Source organism: Euleptes europaea, chromosome 15 (genome assembly GCF_029931775.1).
Source record: "Euleptes europaea isolate rEulEur1 chromosome 15, rEulEur1.hap1, whole genome shotgun sequence".
Classification (NCBI taxonomy): Eukaryota; Metazoa; Chordata; class Lepidosauria; order Squamata; family Sphaerodactylidae; genus Euleptes; species Euleptes europaea.
In genome coordinates, this window is record NC_079326.1 from 28,403,660 (window position 1) to 28,417,587 (window position 13,928).

The window sequence follows — 13,928 nt, forward strand, 5'->3', positions numbered from 1 at the left end:
TGGTGAAGTACCTCCTCCCCACTGATGATTCGCTGATACCAAAAGGTCCCTGTGGTACAGTGAACATTATCTGTATGTAACATTGATATTGGCCTTTGGTATCAAGAATTCTACTATTAAAAACCTGCATTTGGTATTAGTCCTCTCCCTCACACAACAATCTACATTGTTCCTGATTGTAATTTATCCTCATTTTAAGGTTCAGAGATCAGTAGTCAGGCAATTTGCTTATTATTACCATTATTAAAAGACTAAGGCTGCAATCCCAAGGACGCTTTTCTAGGAGTAAGCCCTACTGAATCACATGGGACTTCCTTCTGAGTAGAGCAGCTTAGGATGGCTCCCTATGCTTTTACAACATCTTCAGTCTTGCCTCAGGTGTGGCCAGGCTTTGTATGTACCAGATGTGGCCAGGATATGTGTCTACAAAGCTACAGCAGGCTGTACAATACAAATGTTACAAATAAACTTCATTAGCTTCAAAGCATATTTGGGGTAAAGGGCATTATTTAATCACTTATGGATCTTAATTGCTTCATTATGTTTCTTACCGAATGTATATAATTAGAAATTAAAGGTGGGCAGAACTAGGAGTTCTGCAGTGCTTCTCAACAAACAATGGAAGAAAATTATAGTATAAAGAGTTTTATTCTGGGACCTTTGGGCTGACACAATGGGAAAAAAGGATCCCTGGCTACTGCAAAGACTTGCCAGTCTTCCACCTTGAGTACAATTCCTTTTGTTTCAACAGAAAAAGGTTACTTGGCACAATGATTAACACCACTGGAATGTTTGATAACAACTGGATAGCAAAGTGGGTATTAATAGATTAAATGCTTCTAAGAAGACAGGTTCTGTTTGAAAATGCAACTATTTTCCTTTTCAATAACTCAATCTGTTCCACACCTAAGAAGTAGCTGCCCTCTCCTTGAATCCTAGGCTATGTTTTGTTCTCAATTATTAATTAGGGATTTATGAATAGCATAATAGTTATTCACTGCTAAGTGTAGTATTTTGCAAGACTAGAATTTTAATCAAGTATCTTGCTGTCTTGGAAACAGCATGCTAATTTGGAAGTCAGGGAACAGCCGCTAATCTTTATGAAAACTTTCATGGGCTGGATCAAGCCAATTTTTTCACTGCTATCTCACACAATTCCCCTCCAGCCCCAACCCCACACAGCTTTTGTTGGGGTACATCCCATGATCCCCCCAGCACAGCCTTGTCTGTTGGTGGCCAAAGGGGACCTCCTCTTCCCTTTTTCAACACAGAAAAAGCCACCTAGTTCCAACCCTTGAATTAAACCAGCACTTGGATAGTTCTGCAACACAGTATAAAATTGGCTAGGGAAAGGAACGTGCCCATTCCCAAGATCAGACCCAAACAAACATCTGTTAAGGATGATTTATATCTATGGAGCTTGCCACCATGCAAGTGGAATGTGTTTAAGAATGCTGTGGGGTCCATATCAGCCAAATTATTGTACAGAATTATAAAGTTCAGGTTAAGTGATTTTGCAGATTTGCATCAAATCATCAGTATCAATGGGGACAGCTTAAAATGAATATGAACCGAGACTCTGGAACAAGTTCATGCCAAAAGCCCTTAACTGCCAGACTAGAAAAACGCCAAGAGTTGGTCTACATACTCATTTGATATAAAGCGCTGTGAATTATCATATGCCTGCATATCATCAGGCACTTCCCCCCTGGCATGGAACACATCTCCTCCAATAAAGGACAACCAGGAAACCATGGGAGGGATGCAGCTGAGGAGAAGCAGAACCTGCAGAGGGGTGGCAAAATAATGCTCACACAGGGCAACAGTTTTGGGTGGTGGCATACTGGTTTTTATTTATTTGATTACTCACCTGAGGCACTCCATAGGCCAAGGGACAGAACAAAATCCCACACCACTGTATTCTGCAACCTACCCTCCAGAAAGAAAGTGCCCCTATAGAAATAGTGCCTCCAAAGACCATTCTGGTCAGGTGGTCAAGAAGGATACCATGGTCACTGGTACTGAACACCATCAACAGGTCGAGGAAAACAAACAGGGATGCACTGCATATCAATGAGCAGGCATGGGTCATCGGTCAGGGCCACCAAGGCTGCTTCTGTACCATATTCTAGTTGGAGCTTAGATTGATTGTTGGTCGCTTACTATTTGCATTGTCTCAAATGCATGGATAATCTCTTTAGCAGCAGCCATTAAAAATTTGTAAGCTAAAAGTTTGTAAGCTAAGCAGCTTACAAACATTACTGTTCCTGCTTGGAGCCAGAAATATTGTCTGTTGGCACCTATGTGGTTCATAACATTTGGACCAGTTATCCTTGTAAAGGCAGAATTAAGGGGGGAAAGATAAAGCCAAGACGGTTCTTATATCCAACAGTCAAGTCAAGTTTATTAATACGGTCGACTGACCAATCACGTGCCAACACATCAAAATTTCCAGACACAATAGTTTTGCACCACAGAATCACAGACTGCCTGTACATATAAAGGGGTAAGGTAAATAAAAGCAACCCCTGGTTAAAATTACCATATTTTTTTTCAAAGATTTGCTCTCATGTGGGTAATATGGTCTGCACAACAGAACCAGCCATGGCTACAGGTTACAGTTTTGCAAAGCCAGCAGAATCCCGAGGTTGGTAGGTAAAAAACCAGCACAGGGGATACAAGAAAACCCCGAACGGTAAGAGCAACATCTGCACATGCAAGAGACATTGAATAACAATCCACAGACTTTGGGCAGCTGTGTGTGTGTGTGTGTGTGTGTGTGTGTAAAGTGCCGTCAAGTCGCAGCCAACTTATGGCGACCCCTTTTGCGGTTTTCATGGCAAGAGACGAACAGAGGTGGTTTGCCAGTGCCTTCCTCTGCACAGCAACCCTGGTATTCCTTGGTGGTCTCCCATCCAAATACTAACCAGGGCTGACCCTGCTTAGCTTCTGAGATCTGACGAGATCAGGCTAGCTGGGCCATCCAGGTAAAAGCTGGGCAGCTGTAGCAAGCGACCCAAAATGATGCATGAAAGCATGGTGGCAGTGGCCATCTGGAGCAGGCAAGGAAAAGAAACCTGAATCAGCGCTGGCTCATATCCCCCTCTGCTGCATTTTTCTTGCCTCTGCCCTTGCTGCATTAGTGGGACTGAAGAGATGAGTGGGCGGGCAGGAAAGGGGAGGGAAGACCAATTAGGTGAGGTGCAAAAGTGACTGGGTGAGGGGGAAGGAAGGAAAGTGAATGTTGGAGAGGAGGAAGGATGGAAAGCAGAACCAGAACCAGAGGAAGAACTGGGGGGAAGGAATGGGACCTTCTATCTCCCATGAGTCTTCTTGTGGATCAAAAAGGGAAAAGGCCAAAGGAAACAGAAGGGGCTCCCTGAGAATTACCAAGCAACAAAGACAAGGCATGACACACAGATAGTTCTCATTAGTCAAAACTGACATGAAGTTTATACTTCTTCTGGAACTGGACAGGTCTTTCTCACATATTGATAACTATAGGGCCATTTATGCATGGGAAGTTTTGCCTTGGGTTTGCTGCTCTCTAGAATTCCCATCGAAATTCTCAAAACTCTGCATGGGGGCTTATTTTTGAGTTCTGAGAATTTGGATGGGAAAAATGTGCATCTAGAGAGTGGCAAATCCAAGGCATAACCTCCCGTGCATAAATGGTCCAGCTGTGCTGTAGTTGCTCAAGTTCAAGCAGAGTAGAAGGGAGAGTCCTAAGATACCCTTTTCTGCATATGATCAGCAATATTCTCATGACACAACATAGTTTTAATTTAAAAGGGGAATTGTTCATTCTAACAGAAATTGGCATTAAAATGAGAATTTGCTCTTTTGAGAGGAAAACAAGTTCAGCATGAAAGATGCAATATTTTAAACGCTAATTATAAATGTCTCACACAGAGGAATATTACCTTTGGAGATGACACTTTAACATGAACAATAATCGGAGCTAAGGATGTCTTTATAAGTTGTGCTGGGTGATTGATTGTATCTGCATCTAGAACAACCAGTTGTAAGGACCGTGCCAATTCAAAAATTCGTTCTATCTCACTCTGCACTTCCGCTGCAAAATGAAAACAATCACATCATAATTGCTATCTCAAAGAAAGTAAAAATAATTACATTGACATATAACAAACCTTCCACAAATGCATCATAAATTTCCCCTTTGTCTTACAACTTCCCATTCTTGTAATTATTGTACACTATATACCTAAAGCAAATATAAAGTGCTGTATGCTAATACTAGAGACTTGACCACAATGACACAATCAAAGGAAATTTGTATCACAGGAAGGACAGACAAGGAGGGCCCATAGGCTGGGTTGTGTAGTGGTTAAGAGCTAGTGTGGTGTAGTGGTTAAGAGCAGTGGACTCTAATATGGAGAACCGGGTTTGATTCCCCACTCCTACACAGGAGTGGTGTATTCTAATCTGGTGAATCAGGTTGGTTTCCCCACTCCTACACATGAATCCAGCTGGGTGACCTTGGGCTAGTCATAGCTCTCTTCGGGCTCTCTCATCCTCACCTACCTTACAAGGTGTCTGTTGTGGGGAGAGGAAGAGAAGGAGATTGTAAGCCGGTTTGATTCTCCTTAAAAGGTAGAGAAAATTGGCCTATAAAAACCAACTCTTCTTCTTCTTCTGGTGGAGGATCAGGCCTGAGGGCCAATTCATGTTTGATGAAGTCCTCCTGTCCCCCACAACACTATCTTGTATCCTGCTGATCAGATGTGCACCTGGATTTCTGTGCTCAGAACTTCCCAGGTGTATGGGGGGGCACAGTACGTAAGGAGAGAGGCTCGAGCCTCCCAGTGCACCATTTTCCCAACCTGAAATATCCACAGGGAGTTGCTGTTTGCTCCATTGGGGAAACTTACACATACTTATGGCTACATGCCAGTTTCCTCTATTTTTATTTATTTGTTTGTTTATTTATTAGATTTATATCCTGCTCTTCCCCCACCGAGGTCAGGCTTGGGGTGGCTCATATCCTGCAGAACAACCATAATAAATCTAATACAATCAAACAGTGGCTCCCCATGGCGGTTTCAAGTTCAGAAAATGGTACAAGGAGGAAGGCTTACCATATATACTCGAGTATAAGCCAAGTTTTTTAGCCATGATTTTTGGCTTTAAAAACTCACCTTGGCTTATACTCGGGTCAATACGGTAATTCGCCTGCCGGGCCCTCTCCTAGCGTGCTCCCACCGACCAGCTGATGGGCGGGCTGTCCCTCCTTCTCCCCCCCACCCCACCCGATCGCGCCTTTTGCGCGATCGCGCCAAATTGTGCCTTTTGCGCGATCGCGCCTTTTGCGCGGCGGCGGCGGTTTCTTCACTCCGCACCCCACCCCACCCCGCCTTCTGCTGGGCAGCAGCGGTTTCTTCCCCCCCACCTCACCCCCACCTCACCCGGGCCGGTCCTCCCGCTTGCCAGCTGACCCTGCGGGGCCTCCTGCGCGCAGGGAGGGGGCAGCTGCCGCCGCCTGCCCACACACCTTCCCTGCGGGCCAGCAGCGGCCTGTGGGGCCTCCTGCGCGCCACTGCCACCTGTGCGCCTGGAGCCCAGTCAGGTAAGCCTGTGGGGGGGAGGGGGTGCATTTCCCCCTCGGCTTATACATGGGTGCCTACTTTTTCCCCATTTTTGGGGTGAAATTAGGCACCTCGGCTTATACTCGGGTCGGCTTATACCCGAGTATATACGGTAAGTCCCTTCTCCCAACGCATTGCAGTACTGATCCTAATTGGGTTCGTACATGCCTGGTAATGAAGTTCCAAGAATAGAATTGCCAGACCATGTGTGTCATCCTGCCATGGGGGGGACGGACACAAGGACTTTATTGTGTGTGAATTGGCCCTCAGCCTGCCCTGTTCAATGATCCAACTCTGCTAAGCGCTTCCAGGAAAGAGCTTCCATGCAGCCCTCCTTTCCCATTGTTTCCCGCCACCCTATTCCCGATCTTGGGCAACCAAAACTGCATGAACAGGAATGCAGGGATTCATCTGAAACAAGCTTGTGTATTTCAATAAAAACACAAATTTGCACAGTACAGTATCTTGCAGAGGGTCCTCACAGGATTCACACTGAGGAGTTATTTCATTGGAGAACAAGAAAGATACAAAACAAGATGAAATACAGGCAGATCTACTTGTAAGAGAGATGTGAAGGGGGAAGCAAAAGTACAGAAAGGTTTTGATCTTGGGGCAAGGATATCATCTGAATTGTGGCATATTCACCTGTGAATCATGTGCTAGACATCTTACCTAAACTGGACCTGGTGTTTGACCGTTCAATTATTGCTCTCTTGCTTGGATTATTAAGAACAGACCTCTTTGCAAGAGAAATGTCAGCTGTCACTCTAGTTATTGATATCCTACAAAGAAAAACACAGGACAGAACAAAGAACTCATCAATGTTTTTGCACAAAACACTAAGGTATTTGCAACATTCTGCATTCAAAGGATGTATATCCATCAAATAATGTTTTCAGCTGTATATCAACAAGTTAAAGCAATTACTGAAGTAAACATACATTGTGAGTAACAGTAACTGGCTTCTATAACAGGAAACAGTGTGTGCAGTTTTGGGCTCTGCAATTTAAAACGGATGTAGACAAGCTGGAACGTGTCCAGAGGAGGGCAACAAAGATGGTGAGGGGTCTGGAGACCAAGTCCTATGAGGAATAGTTGAAGGAGCTGGGTATGTTTAGCCTGAAGAAGAAAAGACTGAGAGGGGATATGATAACCATCTTCAAGTACTTGAAGGGCTGTCATATAGATGATGGTGCTGAGCTGTTTTCTGTTGCCCCAGAAGGTCGGACCAGAACCAAAAGGTTGAAATTAAATCAAAAGAGTTTATGTCTAGACATTAGAAATAATTTTCTAACAGAGCGGTTCCTCAGTGGAACAGGCTTCCTTGGGAGGTGGTAAGTGCTCCTTCCCTGGAGGTTTTTAAGCAGAGGCAGATGATGAGAGGGAAGGCATCTTGGCCATCTTCTGGGCATGGAGTAAGGGTCACTGGGGGTGCGGGGGAGGTAGTTGTGAATTTCCTGCAGTGTGCAGGGGTTGGACTAGATGACCCTGGTGGTCCCTTCCAACTCTATGATTCTATGAAACCTTTAAAGAAAAAGAAAACAGAGAATCACAATATCAGTAATCAAAACAACCTACTTTTAAAACTGCTAGGTATATATGTGCCTATCACATGCCTGGCAACACATTCTTCCATGGAAATAAAGGAATACAATATGTTGAATTTTTGTTAAGTATGTTGACATCATAGCAGCAATTATGTCGAGTGCTTTACCTACATGTGCAAGTCAAGGAGCAGAAATTCTCATTTATCCAAGTAAGAGTTCAAATTCAATCTCTCACTATACAAAAGTAATACAAAACAGGGGAGAAGTGCCTTCTTATTCAACATCCTGTCAGCAAATAACTGAGATGATAGCCTTGGGAGTGATATCCGTGTTGCTTCCACATGAGCTATTCGGTCTGGAATAGACACAATTTTTTCACTCACTTTTGATGAAGAATTTAGACAACATCCTGCAACAATCTGCTGCATTACAGGCCTTTTATGCATGGGCGTTTCCTCGCGGTCACACACGCCCCTCGACTGCTTCTGGGCTTTGCTTTGATTATGCATGCATTGTCCAAACGTCAGAGGTCGCCTCGCTCTCCCGGCACGTTTCCGTGTGTTTTGCCCGTGTTTTCTGGATGCTGGCTAAAACGGCATCCGGAAATGAGAGCAAAGTGTGCGGAAATGCACTGGGAGAGCGAGACGACTTCTGATGGTCAGAAAAGGCATGCTTAATCAAAGCAAAGCCCCGAAGTAGTGAATGTGTACGTTTGTGTGTGACCGCGAGGAAACAGCCATGCATAAATGGCCACATTTTCTCTGATCTGATCTCTGCTTTTCTCTCCCTGCCCCTCTCTCACACACGCATGCAACTGCAGCAGCAAAATATTTTTAACGGGTTGCCAGGTCTCGCGCTATAGCGGCACCACCCTGCTCGCTCTGGATAGGGAAAAGTGTTACTGAAAGTACTTAAGGCCTCAGTTCTCCCTCAGCCTGTGCTGGAACATCTGTGACACTGTAATGTCAGCTCCAGCGACGTGCCTTGACTTCCCAGACCTCAGCCTTGAGCAGGATGCCCATTCGGTACAGGAAACACGCTAATGAAAGTCTGTTTAGGATGAGCTCTCATTTTCGTGCCCTGCTGATGCTTGTTGGCTATAAGCTCTTCAGCATCTTCCATGTATGATACAAAAATACACTTCACAAAAGATTTATTCATAGCAACCCCTGACTCGTCATTGACAGTTGCCATGGTTTCCTACAGGAAAACAATGACATCCAGTTACCATAGTCATATGCTGTACTGAGAGACATCTGACAGCAGCAGCGACAGAACACCTGCTCTGTGCTCCACACTTAAGATAAATGTTTGTTTTGGAAGCTGTGCAATAAGCTGCAGAGAAAGAAGATTATTTAAGACTTTATGAGAATAAGAACCAACACCCCTACAGACAAACAGCACACCGAGAGGGCACCTTTCCCTTCAGAAATGTTTCATCTAACACATTTCTATATATAATGACCACATGTGAAGGGTTTATTCCTGCCCCCTTAGCTGTGAATACAGAAAGACTGGACAATTCAAAAATACTTATGCAAGTGTATTCTGCCGCCAACTTCCAGGTGGGACCTGCAGATCTCCCAGAACTATAATTGATTTCCAGATGGAGAAAATTTATCCTATGGAGAAAATGGCTGCTTTGGAAGATGGACACTATGGCATAATATCCTGCTGAGCTCCCTCCCCAAACCCTGCCACCCCCAGGCCTCACCTCCAAATCTCCAGGAATTTCCCAACCCACAGTTGTCAGCCCTACCTATGAGTCTCTTTCCTACTGAGCAAGGAACAGTAACAAAGCTTCCTGAAATATTAGCTTTTCTGAATTGTCTGTCAACCAGTCCCAGATACCCTGACTGTGCATGCGTGTAAAGTGCCACCAAGTCGCACGTGTCTTATTGCAACCCCATAGGGTTTTGGAGGCAAGTCTGCCACTGCCTGCCTCTGCGTAGCAACCCTGGACTTCCTTGGTGGTCTCCCATCCAAACCTGTTAGCTTCCAAGATCTGATAAAATCTGGGCTATCCAGGTCAGGGCACCCACATGGTAGTCTCAAGTAATTATACTTCTGTTAAATGTGAAATCTTGGTCTAAAGGTACCAGCAGTACCAACAAAGAGTCCATGAAAACAACAGAACAATGCAATCAGGTGCTCAGCTGATGCCTAAGTGGGACAACTGATGCCTTCAACTGATGCCTTCATCTTCTGGGCATGGAGTAGGGGTCACTGGGTTTGTGGGGGGGAGGTAGTTGTGAAATTTCTGCATTGGGCACGGGGTTGGACTAGATGACCCTGGTGGTCCCTTCCAACTCTATGATTCTATGGGACATGGTTAGGGAAGGTATTCCCAAAAAGCATATCAGGACCTACTATGATTACACGGAATATCATGGGTAAGTCACCAGCCTCTGACACTGAGACAAAGCAGTACAAAATACCCCGGGGTTTTTGACTTCTCAGCTGTAAGTGGAGTCAACAGGTTGAGTCTGAGAAAACCCACAGCTTGTTGAAACATTTAGAAGTTACATCGTGTCCCCAAAGCCAGCTGCCTGAGCAGCAATCATGTTTCTTCTTCTTGTATAATCCGAAGGCACAGAGATCTCTTCTGTTTCCATAGAAAGTTGTTAATTTGCCACACCGGAGGGGGGGGGGAATCAGTGTATTCACATTTTAACAGGTGTGGCAGTAGGGGCTTTTGGTGCGATACTAGCAATGATGCTATGTTGATGCAGCCTGTTTCAATGTAAATATTACAGGACAAAGTTCAGAACCAAGGCCCCACAACATGCATGTGAATGTGTGGGTCAGGCAGGATGTAATTTTGCGCAAATTGCTATTGTATGACATCACTGAGATTAAAGGCATAGTGTTCCCAGCAATCCAGTACTCCTACTGACCTCAAATGGCAGATGAAAGGCACTTTTTGGAATAGCAGTAAAGGACACAACCAAACCATTAGGTGAAGTGGTAATGTGGACCATCAAGGCACAACTGACTTATGGCAACCCCATCACAGGGTTTTCAAGGCAAGAGATGAGCAAAGATGGTTTGCCATTGCTTTCCTCTTCATAACACCCCACGTGTCCTTAGTGGTCTTCCAAGTACTAACTAGGGCTGACCTTGCTTAGCTTCCAAGCTCTGATGAAATTGGGCTAGGTTGGGTTCTCTAGGCTACTCCCAAGAGCTTAAGCAATGTGGTTATCCAAATGGAACTCCTCACCACTATGCTATGGACCAAATCTGTATAGATGGCAAGGGTATGTTGGCAGGAGTCATTTTATGAAGAAAACCAGCATACCTAGCTTGCATTTCTAGTGAAACCTTTCCTGTTTAAACTGTTTAGGATTAGATTAGCTACCTTCTTTATGCCACAACAGACTATCAGCTGGGTGGCAAGGGGAGAAATTCCTGGGGAAATGAGGGGGTGATGGGCACTGACATCGATACCATAGAATTTTGGGTGAACACTACCGTGTCACCCAACATGATGATGTCACTTCCAGGTCATACCAGAAGTGATATCACTGTGTCAACTGTGACATCATGATGCTACTGGCTAGTCCCCCCTCCCCAAGGAAGAATCCCACTGGTTCCCAGCCTCAGGCTGCCAACTGTAACTGACAGTGGTTCTCCAGGATCAGAGACCCAGCGTGATATAGTGGTTATGGGGTTGAACTAGGACCTGGGAGACCAAAGTGCAAAACCTGGCTCAACCATGAAGCTTGCTCGGTGATCTTGGGCCAGTCATTTCCCTGCAGCCTAACATACCTCCTAGGGCTGTTTTGAGGATAAAACAGAGGAGAGGAGAATTATGAATGTTGCTCCTTGAAGGAAGGGCGGTATCAAAACTGTACCAGATACATATCTGTAGATAAGGTCACAGAAACAGAGAGGTCTTTCCTAGCCATCCTATCTGAGATCCTTTAATAGGAGATGCAGAGGACCGGACCTAGGTCTTCCTTATGCAAAGGATGTACTCCGACCACTGAGCTATGGCCTCTCCCTTCCAAACCAAGAGGAAGATATTAGTTGATAATGGTAAAATATAATTTTCCTATTAAACTATGTGTTATAAACAAACATTTTGGAAGTATTTACAAATACACATTTTTGTCTTAATGAATTCAAAGCGGTTTTAATGGTACTGTTTCAGATCTGGGGGGAAATAGAAACAGATTAAGATAAACTCTCCTAAAAAGTTTCAACTTTATAAACTCAGCACACATCATCGAATTAAAAGACATCTCTCTTTCAGGAAAGAAAAATGCATTTTGTATTTGCTTGGATGGATGTGTACTTTTTTTAACGCAAGCCGAAGTCACACCTTATTTTCTGGGCACCTTCTTTCCCAAGCTGCAGTTTTATTTCTCACTACTAAGCACATATTGGCTGCCCTCAGCACTATATTCTGCACGCTGTTTAAATTTTCTCTATTCCCGATAGGTACCCAAGTGCCAGGTTGCAATTAGGTTTATTTTGAGTTTCACATTCAGTTTTATAAATGTGTTAAACATAAGGACGCTTGGGTTAATCCAACAAATAGCAATCTGGGAATTAAGTACGCCAATATTATTATTCGAAGGACTCTGATTTTCAACCTTGATTTTTTTTTTAATGGGTGGTGGTGGTTCCTTTTTATTTTGGTAAACAAATCCATCCATCCAAAGCTTCCACAAATGAAAGGAGTCCATAGAGGCAATCTTGACCACCTTCACCCAACAATCCCTTCACCACTGCATCAGAAAGCTGCTGCTTAGAGTTAGGGGACCTTCCAAAACACTATGCCATGTGCCATCGTGGGGGGTCTTCAGGAAGAATGAGTAATCGGCCAACCTTCCCCCATTCTTGTGTGAGCAGCGCAAACTGTGTAAGGGGTAAAAATTCTGACCAATTCCCCCTTCTCCTGCAGCCCCCCCAGTACATGGCACATTGCTCTGGAGAGTCCCTCGATCCTCAGAAGCAACTTTTCTGGGAGCACAGGGGGATACTGTGCAAAGCAGAATTTCATTTCATTTGTGGACTTGCTCCATTCGAGATTGGAAAGTGGCGCTCTCCTTATTCGGTCCCCTCCCCCTTTATTGGTTGTTACTAATTTAATACAAGACACAGACAGGCATAATTCAGACATGTGTGCATAGTGCACTTCCTGGCTGCCCCTACCCGGTGACAGCTGCAGATTGGAGGCTGGTATATATCAACCTGTGTCACTGGCAACCAAGATCAAGTTACAGTGTTACATCTTTTTTTAAATGTGAAGTTTGTAATGGAAAACTCAAAGCCTGACATCTTGTGGACTGACCCACCCTGCTGCCACCTCATTGCCTCTTCAGCGTGGTGTAGTGGTTAAGAGTGGTTGCTTGGAGCAGTGGAGTCTGATCTGGAGAACCAGGTTTGATTCCCCGCTCCTTTACATGAGTGGCGGAGGCTAATCTGGTGAACTGGATTTGCTTCCCCGCTCCTATACAAGAAGCCAGCTGGGTGACCTTGGGCCAGTCACATTCTCTCAGCCCCACCCACCTCACAGGGTGTCTGTTGTGGGGAGGGGAAGGGCAGGCGATTGTAAGCCGGTTTGAGTCTCCCTTAAGTGGTAGAGAAAGTCAGCATATAAAAACCAACTCTTCTTCTTCTTCCTTACCTGGTACTCATAGTAGTGTTTCCTCAGCCCTAAATGCAGCCCTTAGACATTGTCAGACATGTGCATTGGCATCCAGAGCCACCTGAAATAATTAATTCTGTTGTTATTGATATCCCTGTATCTCCCATGGTTTCTGGCAGCTCAATACCTTACCAGCACTGTCCAAGGCTGTCAGTAACCTAGGTGCTTATCTGGATACAGCTGCGGTGTTGTTGCCACCATTACCAGGTAAGCATCTCAGGCATTGTCGAGGGCCTAGCAGATGCCCAAAGAGTATTTTCTGAAATTCACGTTAAGAAATGTGCATTTCTTCTAGAGAGCCATTCCTTCCTTCTCTTTCCTGACTTGGAGGTGTAATTACTACTATTAGATGGACAGAAAATTACCCAGGTAGAGCAGAGCATGGCTTGTGGGAAAAAGAACATTCGAGAAGAAAAGAAGCTTAAATGAAGCAGTACAAAACAGGAGACGAGGATGAAAGGGAACGAAGATTTTTAACAAAAGGCCGAAGTTAAACCTACAATATGAAACCATTACACATGAAGCCACCTTTCTTACAAAGCAGACATCAAATAATAAGGTACCTACAACAACCTATGCCCTGACCTGGATGGCCCAGACTAGCCTGATCTCATCAGATCTCAGACGCTAAGCAGGGTCGGCCCTGGTTAGTATTTGGATGAGAGACCTCCAAGAAACACCAGGGTCACTATGCAGAAGAAGGCAATGGCAAACCACCTCCATTAGTCTCTCGTCTAGAAAACCCTAAGAGGTGGCCATAAGTCGGCTGCAACTTCACAGCACTTTACACACACACACACACACACACACACACACACACACACACAACAACCTATATCTGGCATCAGTTAGTGCAGAAGGACACCAAGTTCTAGCCACCTACACCGCTAACAAAACATGTCTAACAAAACATATTCTGTGCAATGATAGATTGTAGCGTCATCAGATAGTGGGATTACCAAAAGCCAAAATTTCAATCCAAAGCCTTAGCTATTAGTATATATTTTCTGTGGTGTTCTCACGCATGTCTATTCCAGTGTTTGCATAGATCTATTCGACCCACTTGCTTCCTGTCCCCACCCCCTTCTAGCTATACAGAAAGTCCAGCCTTCTACTTGA

At 44.6% G+C, this 13,928-nt stretch overlaps 1 protein-coding gene across 3 annotated transcripts in view; it reads right to left on the minus strand.

Moving 5' to 3' along the window:
- The window catches only part of CACNB4 (calcium voltage-gated channel auxiliary subunit beta 4), a 171,088-nt gene that overhangs the window by 9,850 nt on the left and 147,310 nt on the right, over positions 1-13,928 (minus strand). For all 3 annotated transcript variants that reach the window (XR_008933806.1, XM_056861652.1, XM_056861653.1), the window contains 2 exons: positions 6,279-6,388; positions 3,924-4,075 (listed from right to left, as the gene is read on the minus strand). Coding sequence is in view for 2 of the 3 variants with exons in the window: in XM_056861652.1 (XP_056717630.1) it covers positions 3,924-4,075; positions 6,279-6,388 (262 nt within the window). In the remaining variant the exon portion in view is untranslated. The remainder of the gene's footprint in view (positions 1-3,923; positions 4,076-6,278; positions 6,389-13,928) is intronic.